The 26,396-nt window shown below is 33.4% G+C and overlaps 1 protein-coding gene and 1 pseudogene across 1 annotated transcript in view; one reads left to right on the top strand and one right to left on the bottom strand.

Annotated features, from left to right (window-relative positions):
• LOC137642174 (hatching enzyme 1.2-like) overlaps positions 1 to 26,396 on the bottom strand; it is a 458,262-nt pseudogene that overhangs the window by 88,097 nt on the left and 343,769 nt on the right.
• Positions 1 to 26,396, top strand: part of LOC137642173 (hatching enzyme 1.2-like) — a 55,752-nt gene that overhangs the window by 23,462 nt on the left and 5,894 nt on the right. Inside the window, exons 2-6 of the mRNA XM_068374718.1 lie at positions 17,325 to 17,524; positions 23,868 to 23,974; positions 24,433 to 24,529; positions 24,789 to 24,918; positions 25,613 to 25,809. Of these exons, the coding sequence (XP_068230819.1) occupies positions 17,329 to 17,524; positions 23,868 to 23,974; positions 24,433 to 24,529; positions 24,789 to 24,918; positions 25,613 to 25,809 (727 nt within the window). The 5' untranslated portion in view covers positions 17,325 to 17,328. The remainder of the gene's footprint in view (positions 1 to 17,324; positions 17,525 to 23,867; positions 23,975 to 24,432; positions 24,530 to 24,788; positions 24,919 to 25,612; positions 25,810 to 26,396) is intronic.

The following is a 26,396-nucleotide window of genomic DNA, read 5'->3' as shown; positions in this document are numbered from 1 at the left end:
ATGTATATAAATAAATTTTATGATTTATATATATATATATATATATATATATATATATATATATATATATATATATATATATATATACACGAAACTGAATTATAAATTGAAAAGTTAACTGTTTATGGTTCATGCCCTGAAGCTTATCAATATATATATATATATATATATATATATATATATATATATATATATATATATATAAAGTATATAAGAAAGAAAGTCCCATCTCCGAGTTTCCATGTAAAGGACTGGACAGTTGTTAAGAGCTTGCTTACTGTATATTTATGCACATTCTTTCGCATTCTATAGCTAAATTGCATAAATAACTATATCACTTAGAAGAATAGTGTATTTTATTTTGTGAATAATCAGTTATCATGTACGTAACCCAAGAAATTGTTTTATTTGATTTTCTTACAATGCAAGAATTGATTACCAAGGAATAAAAGAAACAAAAGGCGTTGGCAGACAAGGGTATCCCCTCCTCCCGGGCCATTACCTTTTTGACCACAGAGGCGTAGAAATATTACGTCACAGTTTGTGAAAATAGAAAGATGCCTTCGTGGACTTTTATTTTGCTATTGCGATTATTTATTCTGAGACACTTCTCGATTGTTATCATTATGAATGGATGACTTAGATTCAGATTTTCTCCGATAGCTGGCTCGTAACAAGGAGGTTTAATAAGTTCGTAAAAGTATTAGCGTTCTAACATTTTCTTTGTCTGACCATTGAGAGATATTATGAGCGTTATTTTTTTCTCTCAAAAGAATATTAAATAATGTATTTACATCAAAATATTTCCGGAATTCAGAGCATCGCATTTTTTTATCAGTTATTTATTTTGTCCTTGTGGTTAATGTCTATTAAGAACTACAGTCAGCTAAAAAGGGTCGAGACTTGCCTATTATGGCGGTATATACCAGTTTTCCCATCCTGACTGCTAGCTTTTAGTCTAATGCCGTTCAACATACGAGAAGATTGGGCAGCCTTGTTCAAACAAGAGGCCACAACTTTTTATTGTCAATCTATCCCTAGGAATATAATGGACTTGGAAAAATGAGGATTGGATTATATATTATACTGTGCTGAAGTGACAGCAATTTGTCACGATGAGCACACACCAGGACACTGCTACAACCTAAAATATATTTGTGAGGTGGTATGCCCAATCCTTAGTCATGCTAGCCATGGTGCTTCTATAGGAATTATTATTGTCAAGGAGGAGAGAGAAAGAGCTACCGTTCTTGCTATTTCCTTAAAACATATGACCACGTACAGGAGACCACCTCATATCAAAATGGGCAACGCTTTATCAAGTCATTCTTATTTCCTTTCCTAGTCTTGCAATCTCATCTCAGTTAATTCCTTCATGAGAGAGAACCCAGCAGAATTGAACAGTTTTCTACTGACATTATGAGCCTTATTGCGCTCTCTGGACTAATGAGTGAAGGCTATTCAAACTTTTACGTTCCTAATGCATCCTTGCAGTTAGTATATGGAATAACTTAAATAATGCGGCCTTCTTAACAGTAAATATACCAGTGCTGTTAAGTAAATTAGCTAAATTTGATTTATTCTTATGGACTACAGGACATCCAACATGGCTCTCCGATTTTGGAACATTAGTAAATAACTTTGGATAAAATGCTAAAGGAATTTAGCATTGGTATCTTCATTGGAAGTTTTTTCTTTATGAATGAATTTATGTACATGGATATTACATGTATGGCTCCCCAAGAATCAGGAGGATGGTTCATTTCCTGATTGTTTTTTTTTTTACCACTAAAGAGAAATGTAATCAACTTGATCCTTTGGTCTTGTTTAAAAGGGGTTTTATGATCTTTGACTACTACATTTCCCTCCATTTTCAGTAGTTCTTAAAAACCCCAAGGAGGGAATTTGGGGTCAGATTTAATTCTGCAGATAACAAAAAACCTATTCCTCTTTCGACATATCGAGTGGTAATTTGTTAGTAACCACATAAATCCTCTCAATATTGCCCTGTGGTATGGGTGTAAGAATACTACTACCGTACGTCCAGGGTGTAGTAGAAATCGATTGAAAGGACAGTTACTGCCTTGCAGTCTTGGTTTCTAACAAAAGGATAGCTTCACTACCAATAACTCTGGAAACTGTTGCCTTGGAAGTTGGACTACTTAGTCAAAGGTTAGGCCAACTCCCAATCATTGTGGTCGATCGTAAAAGCTCTGTCAAATTATCAGATGCTATTGGCAACAGCCCCTTTAACATAGGGATAAGGGTGGGAAAGAAGACAAATGCTCACAATAGGCAACGTTCTAAATGCGCAGAAGTATATTCTAACATCCATATTGAGTGCACCATAGTTCTCCAAACTTAGTTTTATATGCAGAAGAATATATTTGGCAGCCATACTCGAGCTTTGATCTACACAGAGAATCACACAGCTTTAATATTGATTCCTTATCCACTCACAAAATAAAACCAGACAAATTTTATAACATTCAAAACTTTCTCGACTTTCACTTCAAAAGAATCAAAGTGAGAAACATATATATATATATATATATATATATATATATATATATATATATATAAATATAAATATATATATACATATATATATATATAAATATATATATATATATATATATATATATATATATATATATATATATATATATATATATATATATATATATAATACACACGTTGAACACCCACGTTTTATACGATGTAACCACAAAATTCTGCGAATTTCATCACGACGTGTCCCTGATCCAAGATAACTTAACTACATTATTACATATGTTTTCTTTTAGAGTCATATTTGGCGGCAATACGAGGATACAGATTATACGTTTGACAGCTTCATGGATGTAAGGATGAAAAATTTGATAACTTCGCATATGTATGGATATGTTGGCCATCTTATGGATAAAATGTTTGACAGTTTCATGATTGTACAGAGGTTTGTTTAACTTGACCTTTCTCCTTCTCTCTCCGGCCACGAAGACGCTGAATAATCATAAGCTGTTGAGTGAAACTGTTATGCGAAACAAGGCTTTTTCTTTGCTATCCCTTATAACCTCTTGATGTTGCCGGCATTATGAATTTAATCATAAAAGCTTTTCAGGTTTGAACCGCCTGCTGGTTCACATCAGTCTTTCGGTAAATTCATTACTCCAGACAACTTCTAATGTTCGTCATGTCGTCTTTTATTGCTATTTTCATTTCTTATATTTCAGCGAATAACCATATTTTAATTAATATAAAACCTTGCCTTAACTAAAGTTCAATTTAATCAATATAAATGTTGCTATTATGAGAGTTAAATATTGTCACTGGGTGTGACCCGTCTCTACCACTGTTGCTACTGTTAATAATTTCTTGATCTTTTAGGTTTGATTTCAAGATTCGGCTTTGAATTCCCCAGACTTCCTTCTAATTATCTATCTTTACAAATTTTTCTTGTTCGCATCTTTTCTTCTAAACCACTATTCTCGGAGATTCTTTTTTTCACCACTTCCAGGGTTCCCTCATTTACGCACCTTCCCCTCCCCTCCCCCTTTCACCAGCATGACCTTCTGATGGGATTAGGAAGAAATTGAATAGCTGTCACACCAGACCTCCTGGCAGTTGAGAAATGAGAACATATATAAGGCTGACCTGAAGACGAGGGGTGTGAGAAGGCAGTTGTACGGATAATTCCTTTTTTTGCAGAGGCGAAGATTATAGACGAAAGATTTATGTCATGGTATTTTGAATTTCAATTCAAAGTATAGAGATGTAGGAGTTATCACTGTATTTCTTTCAGCATTTTTTAAAAGTTATATTTTCAATAAAAATAGTAACTGAATAATGAACTTAAAGTTATGATCTTATTTATACTCGTACCTGTGGGAGAAACATAATTCAACATCTTATTTAGATGACCACGATTCCGCCTCTTCGCTTTTAATTTCTGTATTCTGGCTTTTATATCTTCTGGATTAACTAATCAATCTTACTCATCAATACACAGTTAAGCTGTAAAGTAAACTTGTTATCTAATGCTAATAATGTTGCGTGTATGTAAAACCGTAAAACCGAAAAGCATACTCAAAAGAATCATGTCTTGGGACCACGTACAGCCAGAACTAATAGGATCGGATTGATAAACATAATTTGTCGTAAACAAAGCAAAACGACACTCAAACGCTGTACTAAAAATTTGCCCACACTATTTTCAATACTGATGATACGGAAAAATTCCATCATAATGTGATGGTTGAACATTTGGATTAGTGACCCCGAAAGAGAAAGCTAGTTGCGTTGTCTTTTAATCTATTTGGACTATGATAGTATAGTTACAGGCCCCATGCTTCATTAATGTCAGGTCATACAATTTAAGCAGCCGAACCTTGTTCTCAACTTTTCAGTTTAACATTAACATTTATGATTATGGTAGACGGGTAAAAGAGCTTACCTCAAGAACAAACAGGTTTAATACAATGTTCTTGATCGAATATTAAAGCTGTTCTGTCAGTAGATTAATCGTTAACAACCCACGTACCAGAATTTATGATGAAATGTGATGGTTCTTTAAAAATTTCAGGTGACGCGTACAAATGTCATTGATCAGACAGCATTTAAAACAACTGACCTTTTCAACAATACGTCTTTGAAATCTGCGATGAGTAGATTAATTATTATTTCTTATTTACAGAGGAAAATGGGACACTCAAACACTGAATTCCTGTCCTGGCTCAATTACGTTCTATATTTTAACCACTTGCCAAATACGAGTTCATGAACAAGGGCACGCAGGTATACTGGGCATGTATCACAAATCTATTATATCAATTTCTACTTTTCCTAATCATACAAACCATCGACCTTTGAATATAAGTATAACTTCATGGTTTGCTGAAGTCATACTTTTATTTAAAGGTCGATGGTTTGTATTGTGCACAGGAACATACACACACACACACACACACTATATATATATATATATATATATATATATATATATATATATATGTGTGTGTATAATTATATATATATGTATATATGATTTTATATATATATATATATATATAAAGGATTATGATATAGGAAAAATTTATTTTTGGGTGAGATAGCCATGTCGTCCTGATGGAAGCTCCTCAAGGGCAGCTTCTACTTGGGGCATTTCAGCAGGTGATATGCTAGAGAAATTTAACTTAGAAGTATCACGGAGTTCTAACTTTCGGAGCGAATATCCCGAGAGATATCGTGTATAAATTAGGGACGTGTTAATAACAAGACATGGTTACAATGCCATAGGGAAGTGTCCACACTCAGGGGGAGAGGTACAGGAATGAAACGCAGCTAATTAAGGAACCTGCTAAGACCTGATTATCATCATTAACTTATGAAAAGAGGGGGTTTAGCCCGTAAGATAATGAGAGCCATATAAGACGGCCAGTATGCTAAGAAATGGAGATTCAAAGGATGTCCTAACAATCAAGCGGGATCCAATCAACCAACTCCAGAGGACAATGTTCCTCAGATATGGAAGAGGACAGGAAGGAGCAGATGACCAGTCTAAGGCTGCAGCTAAGGCGACAAAGGGAATATCCCATAGCCAACACAGCCAGTGCTAGAAGGACTCAAGCTGACAAGATCGGAAGCAGAGACAGAAGGCGACACTTCTACCAAGATAGGCTAACCAGGCAAGGGAGTCAAGACTCCGCAGCAGGAGGAACTTAGCACAGGATGGGAAGAGTGCCTGACAAAAACCCCACTGACAAAACCCCCAAATGACAAAACCCCCAAATGACAAAACCCCCTACTGACAAAACTCCCTACTGACAAAACCCCCCTGACAAAATCCCCACATGACAAAACCTCCACATGACAAAAAACCCCACATGACAAAATCCCCTACTGACAAAGCCCCCTGACAAATTGCCTACATGACAAAACCCCCATTACCAAATTCTCTTTTAGTAGTTAAATTAATAATAAAGTAAAGTCTCTTTTGGTAGTTATTTACAAAAATATCAATAAATTAACTTCTCTTTTGGTAGTTATTTACGTTGAAAGTATATTTACTTTTCTCAATTAGTTTCGTCTTGCTTGCCCATCATGGGAGTTATCTGTAAAAATAAATGTGGTGAAAAGCTGTGTTATAATGGCTATATTTATACAAAAAAGTCTACCAGTGCTACTACAAAGAGATTGGAATGTTCTAGAAGATCAGCATTGAGATGTAATGGAAAAATAACGACAAATTTTGAAGTACCGGACATCACTTCAAGCAAAGAACATAATCATGAGCAAGATGAATGATCAGTGGAAGCAGCAAAAATGCATACAACCCTCTATCAACAGGCCAAATCAACCAGAGGAAATACTAGCCGCATTGTAGCGGATTCGTTGGAAATTATGACACCAGAGGGAAGAGTTGCCATGGGAAATTTAAATACAGTTAAAAGATATGTTCAAAGAAAACGTCAAGAAGGATGCCCTGAGGATCCAGAATCGTTGAGGGACTTTGACATTTCAAGAGAGTGGACTATGACTCGAGGAGAAAATCCTGTGCCTTTTCTTCTTCATGATAATGATGCTGAAGCCAGCAATCGAATAATTATATTTGCTACAAAATACGCAATGCATCATTTAGCTAAGGCAGATGTTTGGTATATGGATGGTACCTTTTCGTTAGCACCTGCGTTATTTGAACAGCTATTTGTTATTAGGCCCCACTAAGTGACTCGGCAATAAGCCGTGTATATGGTTTTCTTCCCGGCAAATCACAAAAAATCTATCAAGAATTTCTTACAACAATTTTGGAAAAGGGAGAGGAACTAGGATTAAATATGAATCCAGCTACTACGATGTCAGACTGTCTTGAATGCAATTGAAATTGTATTGGGCCCTCTTATTCATACTAAAATATGCTTTTATCATCTGACACAAAATACAAGGCGGAAAGTACAAAGCTTAGGGCTAAGCAATGTCTACAAGGAAGATGAATCTACTAGGCATTTTTGCGGTATGATTGATGTATTAGCTTTTCTGCCAGCTGATAAAATCCATGGATGGAATGAATTTCCTTAAATTGAAATACCCACATCAACTTGAACCTTTTTTGGAATATTTTGATTCTGTTTATGTGACGGGTACTAGGCGTTGATCACGACAAATCCCACTATTATTTTCTCCTGAAAAATGGAGCGTGTATGAAGCAACTGTTAGCGGTGAAGACCATACAAATAACCTATGTGAAACCTGGAATAATTCTTTCAAATACCTTGTGGGTTATAGTCACCCCACAATTTAGACTGCAATGGAAGGTCTGAACAAAGATGCAGTGCTGGTTAAATCTTCCTTGGAAAAGAATGCCTTAGGAGAATCTCTTTGTAAGAAACAAAAGAGAGAAACTGTAAAATTCCGATCGCGTTTGCAAAAACTTTGTCTTGGTTTTAGTAATGGCACAAAAACAGAACATCTTTATGTTGTAGCAAAAAATATAAGAATATAAAAATTCTGACTTTTCAACTTAATCCCTAAATAAAAGGCTTTTAAAAGTTTTTGTAATCTTATCTTTAAATAAATCATATCTTTTAATAAATCATTTACAAATCAACTTTTGTTTGATACAAATCCTAACTATGCATATTCAAAATAACTTCAACCGGTATCCTGCCAAACATTTTCCTAAATAGATAAACAAATAACAACGACCGAAGTAATGGTGGGGTTTTGTCAGTGGGGGGTTCTGTCATGTTAGGGTTTTGTCATGTGGGGGTTTTGTCAGTAGGGGTTTTGTTGTGTAGGGGTTTTGTTGTGTAGGGGTTTTGTCGTGTGGGGTTTTTGTCATGTGGGGTTTTTGACAGTGGGCGTTTTGTCGTGTGGGTGTTTTGTTGTGTGGGGGTTTTGTCGTGTGGGGTTTTTGTCATTGGGGCTTTTGCCAGTGGATATTTTGTCGTGTGGGGGTTTTGTCGGTTCACCGGATTGGAAGCAGCAGACACAGAACAGGCAACTGCCAAGGTGGCAAAGGAGAACCCCAAAAAGTACTCTTCGCCTAGATAGGGTTAAGCCATAGGGAGAAATGTGCAGGCAAGTCTTGCCTACCTAGCAGGTGAGGGAAAAACTCAATGGCTAGGGTAAGATGACTAGACAAGAGGAACTGTAGTTCCCATTACAGTCAGGTTATGGCCTAACCAGGAAGGGAAAGGGGCAGAGAAAACACCCAAGGGTGGTCTCTAAGGCGGCAGAGAGATTTAGGCCATGGAAGAAAAAAATCTCGCCCACCGAGGGCCAGGATAGATAACCTACATGCTATCCTGTCCAAGGATGGCGATGAAGAGAACTTCAGCCACCATAGGACTAAACAGGGATGGGAATGAAGTTCCGCAGCAGGTAGACACACTAGCAGGCACAAGGGGAAGAGAAAAGGGTGGTAATGGAAGACTCAGAAATTGGTAAGGTGGCATGACATGAAGGCCTAACTGCCACATTAGAACAGGAATACTGTTCTAAGGGGTATGCAGTGATATGGTGCAGAGGACAAGTCCTCACAGCCAGCCATCCATATCGAAAACTAAGAGGGAAGCCTAAGAATAGGTAAGGCTGCACAAGGGGTCTACCTGTCAGCATTAGAACAGGGGGGTAATGTGTTCCAATGGGTAAACAAGAAGTAGACACAGGGGACAAGTTCCCAAGACCTGTGCTGCCTCGCCAAACATATAGGCTAAGTGTAATGTGAAAACAGTCATCCTCGGACAACTGTAAAACACTATTCAACTCCCAAAGGGACCTTCAGGGCCACACCTCCCCTCTGAGAAGAGTCTACAGCACGGGAGGATTGGCAGCCTCACAAAACCAGTAAGGTTAAGTGAAAGAAGGGGATGGTACATAAGTAAAAATTTATTAGGCATGGCTGCCGGCCAAGGTGGAGCTAGCCTAAGTCAATGCTGATATAAAACACACAAGAAACACCATAAAAAGGAGTAGGGATACCCATAATCATACCAATGATTATGGGTATCCCTATAAAAGAATAATGTAAAACATATTCCTACAATAATATGACTAAATAACTAAGCATATCTGAGCGATTTAGAAACCTAAGGCAATAGCGCCGACCGCATGCCGACCACAGTCCAATAAAAGCATGCAAATCTATAGATAAACGGGGTGTAGCACATTGAGATAGGGAGTTGTAATGGCACTCTCGCCCACGTATCCTACCCTATCCCTTATCCTTCGAGACAAGGTTAACTCTATTCGGGGAAGGATGACCATGGCTTGTTATTAACACGTCCCTGATTTATAAACGATATCTCGCAGGATATTCGCTCCTGAGGTTAGAACTCCGTGATACCTCTAAAGTAAAATTTCTCTGGTGTATCACTTGCAGAAATATCCCAAGTAGAAGCTGCCATTGAGGAACTTCCATCAGGACTACATGGTTCGAGCCCAAATATATATATAATATATATATATATATATATATATATATATAATATACATATATACAGTATACACATATATGTAGTGTATGCCACCCGTCAAAATGACAAATATTTAGATAGACATGAAAACACGCACACAGATTCAACCCTTCCCACCTCCTCTCACCAGGGTTTGACTACTCCCTCTACCAGAGGAACGCAGAGAGACCGAGAAGTTATACGTCTGGATATACAGCATATATATATATAGATATAGATATATATATACATATATATATGTATATATATATATATATATATATATATATATATATAATATATATATATATATATTTACAGTGTGTTCTCACGTTGTTCATAACTAAATTAAGTCAGTGAAAATTCTAGTATTTCTGTTTTATCATGTCCCTTGTTTGCAAATTTTCTTTTATTTTGCTAAAATTTTCAACGAGACTTCTGACATGCAGTATTATGTATCGATTTTAACAAACCAATACTAACGCGAAAATTCCGCTTTAATTCAAATGAACTACCTGTTTCTATCGACTGTCGAATTTTCTGGAAGGTTCTCAATACCTCCCAATAAAATCATAATAGGACTCCTATTTCGGCAATATTTACATCCAATCGAATAGTTTTCCAGCGCCATAACTGGTAAGGGCAGTTGATACCGATGTCAATCAAATGCTTATTATCAAATGTTTATTTCAATATATAAAAAAAAGCAGTTTAAAAATACCGAATACAAAAACTGTCTTTTATAGAAGGTTAGCTTTTATAATGTTTATGTGTCACTTGCATGCTAAGCTGCTACTTCTCTGTGGATCTTGGTAAGAATACATTTACCATCCTCATCTTCAGCCGCAGAGAAAATTCTATTTATAAAGTCCCAAGAGTGGCACAATTAACTGATAAATGCCACACAGGTAATCGCCGAAATATGGTTGGTATTCACCTGCCATCAAGAAACCATTGCCAAACGGGCATTGCTTATTCGTAAACGTCAGAAAGCTGTGTCGCATCTTCTAACATTATCTTCTAACCCTTTCTTAGTATTCTAGAAGTCGATCTCCGATTATATCTTGTTAGATTTCTGACTCGGTATTGGACAGACACAAACATTTCTGTCGTCATATTGTTGTTTAGAAATAATAGGTACCACTTGTTTCTCCAAACAGAAGAGATAGCTGCACAATACCCAAGTGATAAAAACAATTCCATTTTCGTTCGCTTATTGCACTGTACAGCAGATGAATGTTCGAGACCACGGAATTTCGCCAATGCATTCATGATTTTCAGATACAGAAAATACCTGATAATAAATTATCTCTTGAGATACACAACCAAACAATGGGTTATTTTGGGAATGAAAAAGATTCCCCTGAGATGCCGCTTGCATAGATGTGACAGGACATTTGTGCGGAAGCTTTTTATTCTTTTATTTATACGATGCTTGTGACATCACTTTATAAACTTGCGAATCTATTCATCTTTTATATATATATATATATCTTTCCTAACAGGGACTACTTGATGGTGAGGTTTGATTTTAAAAAATATTCATTTCGGTTGACTCCCTTTATTAATTCAGCGGGATGTCATTCATCTTATTTCTTTGGAACATCATATTATTTTTAGTAAAGTTTCAAGATAATCATATGATCTTTCCAGCGATACTTCAGAATACCCAAGCCAACAAAAAACACTTAATATTCATAATTCGTTTTGTAGATTAAGGGTTCAGCTGTGCTTGTGAGTGCCATAGCCTTTGTACCATGGTCTTCCACTGTCTTGAGTTAGAGTCTGAGTTCTCTTGCTTGAGGGTACACTCAGGCACACTATACTATCTTATTTCTCTTCCTCTGTTTTTTTCAAGTTTTTATGGTCTATATCTGACAGATGTAATTCAATGTTGTTACAATTCTTAAATTAATTTATTTCATGTGTTCAAAACTTATTTTGTAGTTTATTTATTTCCTCGTTTCCTTTCCTTACTGGGCTATATTTCCCTGTTGGAGCTTATAGCATCCCGATTTTCCAACTAGGGTTATGGCTTAGCTTGTAGAGTTAAAAATAATGATAATAATAATATCATGTGAACGTTACATGGAATAACTATACTATTGCAGCAACAAGTTGGAGATTCATTCCAAAGCGACCAGCCTTTTGGTTTCTCATTATTTCCATCCTGGTGAGGTTGCTAGCCCCACGCCCTTTTTCACCTGAGCAAATGCTAATGCATATTTACAGTTTGGTGATCTTGTTGCATTTGTTAGTAATTGAAGGCGTATGCGGTTTCAGAAAGCTTGAGTAGGATACTTGACCACTCGACTACAGCACGTTTATCTATATACATACGCATATATATACTGTATATGTATGTTTATATAATATATATATATATATATATATACACAAGTGCACATACATACATAGCCTGTACATATATGCACAAACATTTATATACATATGCATATTGTATATGAACCAATATACAATAAAAAATTATATGTATGTATGTATGTATGTATGTATATATATATATATATATATATATATATATATATATATATACACACAGTATATATACAGCATATATATATATATATATATATACATATATATACATACATACTTCCATTCCTTGCATTTCCATTCCCAGTCATACCTTGCCCTTATCCGTACTCACCACATACATCCATCTGATCCGTCTCAAATTCGTCTTTCCCATCACGATTATGTTTATATATACATATATATATATATATATATATATATATATATATATATATAATTTAAATATATATATATAATGTATATATGCATATATGTATACATATATACATACATATACATACATACATACATACATATATATATATATATATATATATATATATATATATATATATATGAACTTACATATGTACACACATACACATATTGCAAATATATATATATATATATATATATATATATATATATATATATATATATATATATATATATATGAACTTACATATGTACACACATCCACATATTGCAAATATATATATATATATATATATATATATATATATATATATACATGATGACATTCTTACAATTTCCAGAGTTATACAGAAATCCCTTGATTATGGCCTTTGTCAGCGTTAATCACGAGTCGATGGATCTTCTCTTAACCTTTTCTAGTATTAAGTTGCAAAGAGTATTTGTTGATGGTAGTCATAGTAACTATAAAAATGTAATATCTGGTGTTTCTCACATTCTGGGAACATTACTTTTCATACTATAAAAGGCATATGCGGTTTGGCCTAGAAAGCAAGTTCATTGCATATGCAGGTGGTGATACTCTCTTTGCATCAATTCCACCTCCTGAATGTAGACCTGGGGTTGCTGAATCCCTTAATAAAGATCCAACTAAAATCAGAGCATCGTGCCATAATTGGCACATGAAGTTGAGCTTTAACTAAACTCAAAATATGATTGTATGTAGGTCAACAACAGTTTCTCTTCAACATCCAGATCTTTGCATTGACAATGTCTCTTCAACTATGCGTGATTCTTGTTTGCAGAAACACATTCCATCCTTCTTCTTCGATTGCACAAAAACTTGGCTTATTGAGAAAGTATGAGACTTTCGGGGATCAATCTATCCTGAGGAAATACTTTAATTCTTTCATTCTATTTTGTCTCGAATAGTGTTCTCCTGTCTGGTCCTTAGCTGCTGATTTTCATCTTTATTTGTTGGACAAAGACTTGGGGTCCATTAAATTTCTGATTTCTGATTTGGATATTAATCTCTGGCAAGGTGGTTCAGTTATTTCTTCATGAATGTTGCATATGACTTTCCATAATTCTGTTCATACTTTGGATTCAGATCTACCCCAATACGTTGTAATAGGTATGCATTTAATTCGAACAGTATATGTATGGCGTGTGTATGTACATGTAATGAAAGGAACACTACAGAATCCAAAGGAAAATTCTAAGATGCCAATTAACCCCGCCCCCATCTCTTTTCTTCCTTGACGCAATAAAGTGAAAGGAAAAGGGCTATTTCAGTAATTGCAAATAAAGGTAGCCTGTTGTTGTGTCTTTTCATAGTATGCTACGCTGTATTTTCGGCGTCTATAACCACAGGAAGCATTGCTATTCGCTATTATTATTAGAAGACGTTATTTGAATTAAAATCTGTCAAAGGGAATGAAAGCAACGGTAAAATGAATAGAAAATTAGAATTAGACTTAAAGGAATTGAATATTTGGTGCAAAATATTAGAGTACAACTAGAACTTACCCATTATTAGATCCAATGGTTGAAAATGACTTCTGTTTTCTTTTTCCTCATTTGAATAAATTATTTGTGGGCCTAAAGTGTTATCTATCCGTATCATAGCGTGTTAGCCATTGCTATTTTCTTCTACTTTTTTTTACAAGAATTTTGATTATCTCCTTAAACGAAATATGCAACGATTGCATTTCAGTTCTCGCATTTAAAAGGCGAAACCGATGAATAAATAAAATAAACAACCACACACACCAATATATACATATATATATATATATATATATATATATATATATATATATATATGTATATATATATATATATATATATATATATATATATATATATATATATATATATATATATATATATATATATATCCCCTTTCTTAGAAAAATAGTATTTAATCAGATGGTCCTACCAGCATTAATTTATGCATTAGAAACTTGGAGCCTTACTAAAGCCTTAGAACATAAACTACTTGCAGATATGGGAAGAGTAATGATGGGAATAAAACAGAGAAAGAAAAAGAGCCACATGGGTGAGAGAACAAACCAAAGTAGAGAATATTCTAACATGTAAGAAAAACAAATGGAAATGTGCAGGACATATAATGAGAACGACAGATAATATTTAGGTATTGAGAATAACAGACCCCTTGGGGATTGCAAAAGAAGCAGCCGAAGGAAGAGAAGACGATGGATTGACGAACTAAGTGTTTCCGGGTGTAGACGGGCATATAAAGACCACAAACAGACGCAATTGGAAGGACATGTTTGAGGCAATTGTTCTGCAGTGGACTAACAACGGATGATGATGATGTTTATACAAAACCCTGTCAACACTTAAGCCTCTTTGTCGGTTCTAGGGGCACAGGGATTTTGGGTATCGACTACATCCCAAAAGCTTAGTTAACAATCTGAGATGTTAAACCCTCAGGAACCTCGACAACTTAGGGAAAAAGACGTAAAATTAAAAGGAACCAAGAATATTTAATAACGAGTCTTAAGGTTTTTTTTTTTTTTTTTTTTTTTTTTACGAAAGAACAGCGCTCTTGATATGATTTTAAACTTTCCTTCAACTGCCTTGTGTATAAGAATTTTCAGTAGCTAATATGTAACGAAAATTACCCTTTTCTTTGGAACTACCACAATGTTGGAAAATTCCGTGCTGCAGACCATCGGTAATTCCCGAATCTCACTTTCAGATCTGTACCCGTTTAACCCACATAAAAACGGATACGTCAAAACATGGAATCATATGCACACCCACATTCGCCAAATCGACTTTTACTTTTACTTCAGGCGAATAGAGGAAATTCTTTGCCTTAAGTGTTTATTGACATTTCGGTTGAGATTGTTAAAGCTATTATAGACATTAAACGTGAGTAAAATGTATTTTTTCTTGATACAGATTACGATAATCGTTGCTAATAGATATATTAGTTCGGTTGTTTTCAATGATATAATATTTTTTTTTTTTACTTTAGACCTAAAAATTCTGTACATCTTAAAGTTTTCATATTTTACGCAAATTCTAAAGGGTGTTTGGGAAACATTAATACAAGCGCGTTCACTTTCTATGTTATCTGATGAAGCCTTAAATGGATATAACTGGGAGGTGCAGATGGAAAAAGGTACTGATAGTTGAATAACCGACTTGAGCATGTGTAGGCAATAAGGTTAACTGAAGGTCATACACAAAGGGGAAGAAGCAGTGGGTGAGAGAATGGTACCCTGGGGGTTATGGCTAGAAACTAAAAAGAGAGTAGGGGTCGTTTTTCACTATTAATACCAGCTATAACAGAAAAAAAAATACTGTTAAAACTAAATACAAATGATGACAATTTTCTGGCCAATAGTCAAAGCCTTTATATATATATATATATATATATATATATATATATATATATATATATATATATATATATAAAATATCCATTGATCCAAAAAGTTAAGACATCGGTACTATGGGGGAGAAGGACCAAGCTAGATTTTGTTTTGGAGAATCCACAATAGTAATTTTCAAGATAGGAGAATTTACGGTTGGTAGGACTGAATTCTCCAAAGACTGGTCTGGGTACAGTTCAATGGATTGGGCTTGATCAGCTGATGTCTCTAAGGGGTATGCTACAATAAATACTGTACCGAAAAAAAAAACCAAGAAAGATTTTGTCACAGTGAAAGTCAAATTAAATTATTTCTTTCGTTAGATGAACAAGCGAAAAAATTGTGAAAGTCCCCTATGGTCCAGAATCGGAAATTATATTTCTTCGGCGAGAGAAGACTTTAAAATGAATTTACTCTTAGCGAATAATGTTGTAGATATAACTGAGAAGAATCGGAAATTTGCCATTTCCCTTAAAAAGTTGTTGCCATATATGCTTCTATCATCATGATATTCATGAGAATCCGGATAATATTTCATAATGGAGCAGGCAAAATTTAGTCTGGTTCTGTGTTTCTAGAGTCAATTTTTAACTAACTTTTTATTCATTCCATGATAGACTAGAAAAACACTCAGAGTGCAGACCCCCGCCATGGCAGCTTATTTCTCGAAACCAGCTTCCCTTTCCCAGAATAAATTTAAACCGTAGATGTATTTGAAGTGTGTGACCAACCGTGTGCAAATTTGGGGTTAAGGTTAGGGTTAATTCGGACGACATTTTAGTCGACCTTGACCTCGACCTTTGACCTAGGACTTTCAAAATTGAATAGCTTCCACGTCTCAACATAACAATTAATCCCTGAAAGTTTCACTACTCTATGATTAAATTGTGGCCAGGAAGCTGTTCACAAACCAAAAGACAAACAGCGGCGAAAACAACCTCCTCCCAACTTTGTTGGCGAAGGTAAAAATAATGACCGAAAACTTGAAAATATAACTTCAGATATATCCATAATTTGTGCTTAAATATAAAGATATTTGGTCTTGGAGGTATTATATGGTTCTGGCAAAGCTTTACTCTAGAATTAAGGGCGTTCTCTCCAGGTACTTCCAATGACTTTTCTGATTTATGATAGAATAAAGTGATACAGTAAAGTATTTCATTCTATTCTTTTCTATCTCAGAATAACTTCTACTCCGAATAAGGGTGACAGTCTTTGTTACCTCTCTCTTTCTGCACACACACACAATATTATATATATATATATATATATATATATATATATAATATATATATATATATATATATATATATATATATATGCATATATATGCATTTATATACACATATATATGCATGCATATATATATATACACATATATATATTATATATATATATATATATATATATATATATATCAGTATCAGTTTGACGTATTTAACGTATCGAGTCTCTCGACCTATGAATTTAGTCCATAGTTTGAAACGCCGGGTTTTAAACATCTGACCTGGCAATCATAAAACTCAATTCTCTGCAGTTCTTTGTAATCCAGAACCTCGTAACTACCATTTTTCAAAGAACCAGGTACATCACATCTTACAAAGGACAATTCATTAGCAGGTTTAATGCTACGAGCGAGCATGATATTGACATCCATACTCATAGTGGTTGTTTCAAAGTATTGTAACTATCTTTATTTCTTTTTTTTCAGGAAAATGTTACCCAACGCCAATATAGTGACTCTGATGGTGGCCTGGATAGGGCAGCAGTCATGCGGACGATTCCTTCCTTCTAGCACCAGTGCCAATCGCTACAGACTGGCACAGTCGCTTCCTTCCCATTCCGTCTCAACATCGAATGACATTAATGAGAATTGGTCTTCTGGAATTCCTGATTACTTTTTAAAAAGTGGTGAGTGCTGTTCAATTAATTTTCTCATTATCTTTTTAGGTCATGTAATTTGTTCATCTGTAGATGACGACGATTATATACACATATATACGAACACACGTGTGCACAGAAAACAACAAACGCAGCCGTTTCTAGTCCACTGGAGGACAAAGATCTCAGACATGTCCTTATTCATGTCTAGGGTCTAGCCAGTTTTCATCCCCACGCTGTTCAAACAGGACTAGTGATGGTGGGAGACTTCTGTCTGATCGCTCACAGCCAGCCAGCCTAGAATTGGTGACCCCGAGTAGTACAGCATTGCTTATTATGGTGATACACAAACCGTTTCACCACGCTAAGGTATTCCCACTCATAATATATATACATATATATACATATAATATACAGTATGTATATATATATATATATATATATATATATATATTTACATACACAGGTATATATATATATATAGTGTGTATATATATACATATATATATAGTGTGTATATATATATATATATATATATATATATATATATATATATATATATAGTGTGTATATATATATATATATATATATATATATATATATATATATATATATAATATACATATATATACATACACACACACACACATATATATATATATATATATATATATATATATATATATATATATATATATATACATATATATACTTTTACACTCCCATAATAAAAGAAAATTCTGATGAATTTAGTTTAACAATACAAAATAGGTATTCCTAGCTATTAGATGAAATGGAAGCCATTTAAAGAAGAAATGAACAGTAATTCAACTAAATTTGTATTGGAATCAGCACAAGGGATACATGGAAAAGTCCCTAAACAAGATGAAGGAAAACTATCACAGAAGCCCAAAAACGTAATAAAGAAAATATTGGAAATTACTGTAAAATCAAAGAGAAATAGAATTAGCAGAACTATCCAAAACATTGAAAAAGAATCAGCAGAATTATCCTAAAACTCAAGATATTCGTAAGCACAATCAGATCAAAATTGAAGAAACACTAAAGAAAGGAAGAAGCATCAAATTAATGAAAAGGTGACTTGGAACAGAGCGCCAACAGATGTTTCCTTAAAAAGTTGAAACTGGAAAAATTATCAACAATAGAGATGTTATGATAAAAATTGCAGAGGATTTCTATACAATGCGATACAATAGCGATATAAGAAATAACTTCACCAATAGAAATAATAAAACACATGAGCATGTACCAAACTAACATTGAGAAGTAAGAAAAGTATTAAAAGGCATGACAAGAGGCAAAGCAGCAGATGATGGCATAACAATTGCTTTAATAATAGATGAGGGAGACATCATAGTCGTAAAACTAGCTGAACTTTACACCAAATGTCTGCAAGAATGCTCTATACCTACAGATTAGAAAAACTTTATCATCATACTAATACACAAAAAGGGAGACAAAAGACCTGAAAAATTACCGCCCAATAAGTTTACTCTCCGTAATATATAAAATATTTACAAAGATATTAGGCCGAACAGAATGAAAGCTAGACTTTTAATCAAAGAATGGACCAGGCATGCTTTAAAAGTGCGTATTCAACAACTGACCATATACATGTAATTAACCAGCTAATGGAAAAATAAACAGAGTATGAAATACCACTATGTATGGCATTTAGAGACTATAAGAAAGCTTTTGATTCCGTCAAAACATTAGCAGCAATAAAAGCCCTTCAAAGACAAGGAATAAATGAATCTTATGTTGGAACACAGGAAGATTCTATACAGGAAGTACAGCAATCTTAAAACTAGATCGAGAGAAAACTATGATTGAGAAAAGGAGTCAGACAGGGAGAACCAATCTCTCCTAAATTATTCATAGCATGCCTCAAGTTTTTAAGAATTTAGATTGGGAAAGACTAAAAATAATTTTGATGCAGAATACCTTAACAACTTAAGATTTGAGGATGACATAGTTGTGTTTAGTGAATCATGGCAAGAATTACAAAAGATGATAGAAAATTTGAATAGAGAATGCCGAAAAGTAGGACAGAAATTGAATACGAGTAAAATTAAGATGAAATGCACACATCGAATAGAGTTCTGGACGACCTCTAGAGATTGTTAATGAATATATGTCCATAGGGCAGACAGTAAGTGTTTTCCCAGGACACAAAACCAAAATTAAAAGAAGGATAAGCAGGGGATAGAGAGCATTTGATATCGTAAAACGAGATCATATAAAGTACAATGCCACTTTCTATAACAAGAAAAGTTTTTAGTCCGATGGTCGAACCACTTTTAATTTATGCATCAGAAACTTAGAGCCTCACTAAAGCCTTAGAACATAAGCTATTTAAAACTCAAAGACCGATGGAAAGAATAATGATAGGAATAGCAATAAAAGAGACAGAAAAGAGCATCATGCATGGGAGAACAAACTAAAGTAGAAGATACTCTAACAACATGAAAGAAAAAGAAATGGATATGGGCAGGACATATAATGGGAATGACAGACAATAGATGGTTTTAAGAATAACAGAATTGGTGGCTAGTAAAGAAGCAGGGGAAGGAAGAGAAGACGATGGTTTGATGAACTAAGAAAGTTGGCGGGTGTAGACTGGCAAAGAAAGACCATAAACATACGCGAGTGGAAGGACATGTCTGATGCCGGTTCTGCAGTGGACTATAACAGCTGATGGTTTTTATATACATATATATATATATATATATATATATAAATATATATATATATATATATATATATATATATATGTAAATATATATGTATATATATATATATACATATATATATATATATATATATATATATATGTATATATACACATAAAATATACATACATATATATACACTGTATATATACACATATACATATAAATAGTATATATATATAATTTATATATATATACACACATAAAATATATATACATATATATACACTGTATATATACACATACATATAAATAGTATATATATATATACATATATATACACACATATGTAAACTTTTCTTCATATATGCATATATATACACATATATATAAATATATATATACATATATATATATATATATATATATATATATATACATATATATATATATATATATATATACATATATATATATATATATATATATATATATATATAAAGATCAAGTGTCTTGCCACACATATATAAATACAGACATTTCTTTCCGGTCACCCCCAATGACATTACCCGAATTTGTAACTCCCTTGGTTACGGGATGGAGTGGGAGGGGTTGTATATACAGTATGTATATGTGTATATATATATATGTATATATATACATATATATACATATATACACACACACACACACATATATATATATATATATATATATATATATATATATATTACATATGCCTTCCCACTCCAATATCCGTCATTTTTGTCGGGTTGCGTACGTGTTTGTATGTATTTATAATATATATATATATATGTATATATATATATATATATATATACATATATATATATATATATACATATATATATATATATATATATATATATATATATATATTATGGTCCCAGGTCTGGGCACCAAAAACATATATATTATATTATATATTACGGCTGGCAAGTTACACAACCTTCCTAGTTCCAACTCACCTATTTGTTTTTACATAAATCTGTTACACTTGAAAAAATGAATACCCGAGCTTTGAGGAAATCATATAACTCCCAGACGGAAACATAAAAACACTGAATATTAAAAAACAGGGTTACGAGAGAGTACTGCAAGAAACACTGGTGATCCAAATAATACACTCTTTAAAGAAATAAATATATTCTATAAAAATTACAACACTTTGAAAGAATTTACTCCAAAAATAAATCACTCAAATTATTAAATCTGAACAAAACCTTAGTCTAAGACAAGAAAATAGTACCTATGCAAATTATATGATCACCTGACTCGAAATATTAAATCTGAACAAAATCTTAGACTAAGACAAGAAAATAATACTTATGTAAATTGTATGATCACTTGACTCAAAATATTAAATTTGAACAAAACTTCGGACTGAGACAAGAAAACACTCAACTCGAAATATTAAATCTGAACAAAACCTTAGACTAAGACAAGATAATAATAATTACGAAAATTATATGATCACTTGACTCGAAATATTAAATCTAAAAAAACCTTAAACTAAGACAAGAAAATATTACACTCAATAAATCATATAATCACTTGTTTCACTGGAAATTAAATTTTACACAAACACACAATCTTGATAATTAATGAAAATCGTTAACCTGTAACACACTAATGATTAAACTGTTATAGAAATTACATAAACTTACGAGTTATTAGCTCACATGAAGTTTTAACCAGTGAGCAGTACAAATATGAGTATGCTTCACATTTTTATATACCGTATTTCCCGTGTCATAAGACGCTTCAAGTGGTAAGACGCACCCTTGAATTAGCAAAGCATTTTTGGAAAAAAAAAATTAGATTTTACAATTCCTAGTAGCAATTCCTGGCCCGACACTCTAGTGAGATTTTGTCTAGCACAGTAAATTTTCTTACTTTAGGTATATTAGCAAAAGCTTAAGTTAATATTAATTAGTTGAACACCAGTCATCCCAATTTATTTTCGTATTAATAGAAGAAACCACTGAAATCAGTCGTAGTTGCCACAACAACTACTTGTTTGGTGTTCCAAGTGTTGTTTACATAAAAGCAGTGTTGCCAAATGTTAATCAAATTTTGGTAAAGAAGTAAAATTCCAGTAATATTTTCCAAATTTATCATATAGCCTACACATTTTCTCACAAACCTAATTAGTATTCAAAGAAGTCTTGAAATTCCTCTAGTTGGACTTGTTTTGCCACTGTATGTGACTCTAGTTCTAGTTTTCTGCTAACTTGGTAACACTGCACTCAACTAACAGTGAAATGGTTTTTTTTTTTTTTTCCAAGGTCGTATTCAGCAACTGTTTGTTTGTATTATTTCGGAACTCAGGCAACAAAATCATTATCAAAATATTGCATTATTACAAAATATCAACAAAATATGAGAAAATAGATAAATACTGCATAAACAACTAATATGTACTGTAATAGCATCGTCTGCTAGGAGACCACTACACTAGTTGTTTGCTTGTAGAAGGGAGTTAGCGAGTCATCAGCTGATTACCAAAACACATAACTTGCTGTTGCACTATAATAAACGAAGCATTTGCAAATATTTATATTTATTACATATGAATGATAATTGGTGGTTTCTATTTTATGTCTATTGAGTGAGTATTTGTAAGTGATTAGTTGGGTGTTTGAGGGTTGTCAAACTTCCCTATACAAATTTTTCCTAGTGTTAAGACGCAGGGTGATTTTTGGGGTAATTTTTCAGGCAAAAAGGTGCGTCTTATGACACGGGAAATACGGTATATATCATAGTGCCAGTTACAAAATTTACACAATACCAGTACTCACCAAAACACAAATTCAAAATCACTTTCAAAGTTGTAGTAACGCTTTAACACACTCTACACAATATATGTCGGGCACAAATTTAATTACTTTGGAGAAGACACACACTCGAGGTACTTAAGAGAGATGATGTGGTTGGCTTTTACAAAGGGAAAGGCTGGATCTCTTCTGCCCTACACAACCCTAGGGGCACATATGTATTGATTTAATTATTCTAGATTCCTCTAAATACATTATTCTCGTGGCTTTGGGGCCGGCGCCTAGTGACGGCAAAGTTACTAACTAGATAAAAATTCATAGGAACGAACGTTGCTTGCAAGGTAACCCTCTCTCAGCTAATTCTGCACATCCCCGTTCTCGGAATAATAATATGAAGATAAAATAACTCTGGTTTTTCAAGAACCTTCTAAACACGTGGCAAATATAAGAAGGGCATAATCTCTCAAAAACATGATGCAATACCATAAAAAAATTACATAAGCCCTTGTTCATACCTTATATGATTTTTACTGCATACTTAATCGACATTACTTAAGACCGTAGCAAAATACACAAAATAAAAAGTTAATTCTTAAAAATAATGTAAATATACATATACTGACTTGAAATGCAATTTACATACAAAATTTAAAAGCTACAAGAGAGGAACTCACCTTATGAGCTGGCTATTTACCTCTTAAATACACACATGAAATACATAGATAAATTATTTACTCAACGCTAGACCAGCTTCGTAAGAATAGCTTTTTATTCATCTAAAATATTTTTGTTAGCTTGGAGCATCAAAAATGTTAAAAACTTTGGTGTATATAAAAACATTAGTGAAATTCTACAAATACTAAACACATATTCATGTTCCAGTGCTGGACTACCCGCCTGAATCTCAGACCTTGCTACTCCAAGATCACCAAGACTCCGAAGTCACTCCTGGTTTCTTCCAAGGAGATATGGCTGGATTAGGCCCAGAGGTAAAACAGTCTTTATCAGTTTTTTCATAAGAGCATTTTATGCATTCATTTAAGCAAATGCAAGTTAAAATTTTTTAATTGAAGGCACCTCAATAAATTATTGGAAAATATGGAATCATAAAGAAATTTACAAATTTGTACCGACGAGACTACCATAATTCATTTAGTCGATTAACTAATTGTCTTCAATTCTAACTCTTTCACCTGACGTCAAATGCGCTATATGATTATATTGTTATGAAATATTTCAATGGGAATACATTTGTTTATAATTTAATCTTGGAAAATTGAAATTGATAAATCGAAGCAATTATAATTATTATTATTATTATTATGATATATATATATATATATATATATATATATATATATGTATATATATATACATATATATATGTATATATATATGTATACACATATATATGTATGTATGTACACTTATGACTGTTTTGTTACAGTTTCTGGCTCACACGCGAGTTGGACTAAAGTGGGATGTCTTTCCCGAGAGAAAATGGACAAACGGCACCGTTCCCTTTGTCATCAGTTCCCTCTATCGTGAGTAGGTTTTCCCAAAATCATCTTTTTCTATTCCATTTTTTCTTTTACATATTTATGATTCATATTTCTTAATCAAAAATGAAATTGATTCTGGTGGATATTCAAATAACCAAACTAAACAATTTTTTTTTTCTTAACTTGACTTGGGGAGTAACTTTGTTATATGAAGTTTATTCACTGATATATGAATATGAATATCAGGTGCAACCACAATGTACATAACCATACGTAGTAACCATTCTCTATCTTTTGCCAGTTCCTAATGAGAGGCTGGTAATAGAGAGAGCCATTTCAACCTTAAACTTCATGACTTGCATCAATTTCGTCCCCTGGGACGGGAAAGCCAAAGATTACCTTCTCATCTGGCCAGTGGAACAGCCAGCCGGGTAAGTGAATTTCGTATCTCCACCAAATTACCAACACAGGTGGAATAAAGTCATGTTTGGAACGTTCTCTGTTCATGTTGTGGGGGTATGTAACAAGAGCATCTTAGTATATTTTAATGGCATCAGGAAAAAAAAAAGGCAGATTTTGGACCCCTTAACTGGCACAGATAGAGGATTTGTCCCCATTGTCACCATCTAAACCTTTGTTTCACATTTACTACCCTCTGAGGAAGAAATTTCAGGATAGTAGGTTAACAAAAATAAATGTGACTTGTTATAAATTTATTATTATTAATAGCTAGTGAGAACTTTGTTATACATAATCTTTAAAGTGCGGCATTTATATGTTATCCATTACATCACAAATTAGATACAAGCAAGATTGACCCGTTCTTGTTTCAATAGCAGAATTCTTGAAAAGTTTTCATTCACAAAATATTCCTTCTAGAAGTTTTAGAGCTTTCCAATTGTCTAACGAGTTTTCATCCTGAATTTGATCAAGCTATGGTATAGCATTCAGCGTATCTCAAAGACAGACCTTAGGGTTACCATATTTTCAAAATTTTACAACTGGCAATTTAATCGTATTTATCCAATGATTGGCAATCAAATGTTACTAGTGTTCCTAAAATATATCATTCTCTTCTTGTAATGGTTCCAGAATACTTTTTAATCCATTAATGTATCCCGACAGATGCTGGTCTTACATAGGAAAAAGGGGAGGGCAACAGATTGTCTCTTTGAGGCAACCAGATAAACGGTCTCCGAGATGCTTTGGCAGCGTCGGGAAGCCAATCCACGAGCTGCTTCACGCCCTTGGGGTCTTCCACGAACAAGCTCGCTCAGATAGGGACGATCACGTCACAGTTATCACAGAAAATGTTATTCCAGGTAACGTTTTCCATGCTGATACTTATCTAATACCTATTTCTATGTTGTTGTTTTTTTCATCAATATATGAGTAAATCAATTCGAACATTTCTTAATTTAAATATGTATGAATAACTAAGAGCACACAGCTTCTTGCAATGACTTTATCACTGTATTACTTTGCTAATATAAAGGACCAAAATTCCAACTCTGACACATATTTCATTGTATCCATAAAAGAAATTACCAGGAGATATTAATAATTTAATAGCAAAAGCTATTTATATTATCTAGAATTAGCAATATACGGCGTATGTTTTTTCATAAGAGTTATGACATTTTTGAAACACTAAGTTATCAATCCTAGGTGCCGAAAATAGGACAAGATAACTAAACTTTACCCATTATCTAAGTCAGGAAACCACGAGTTTCTTTTTTTTATGATTAATTACGGTTTTTCTAGGATAACTTGAAAGGTACTTCTAAAAAGATTGTCATTAACCAAAGATACAATGATGTGTGAATTATTGAACTTAGTTCAAAACGTATTCTACTGTTCACAACGAAACAATTTTTTTAAGCCCAGAAACCTTTATATATATATATAT

This window comes from Palaemon carinicauda, chromosome 6 (genome assembly GCF_036898095.1).
Source record: "Palaemon carinicauda isolate YSFRI2023 chromosome 6, ASM3689809v2, whole genome shotgun sequence".
Taxonomy (NCBI): Eukaryota; Metazoa; Arthropoda; class Malacostraca; order Decapoda; family Palaemonidae; genus Palaemon; species Palaemon carinicauda.
The sequence above is the reverse complement of the archived record's forward strand: the minus strand, read 5'-3'. Positions and strand labels throughout refer to the sequence as shown.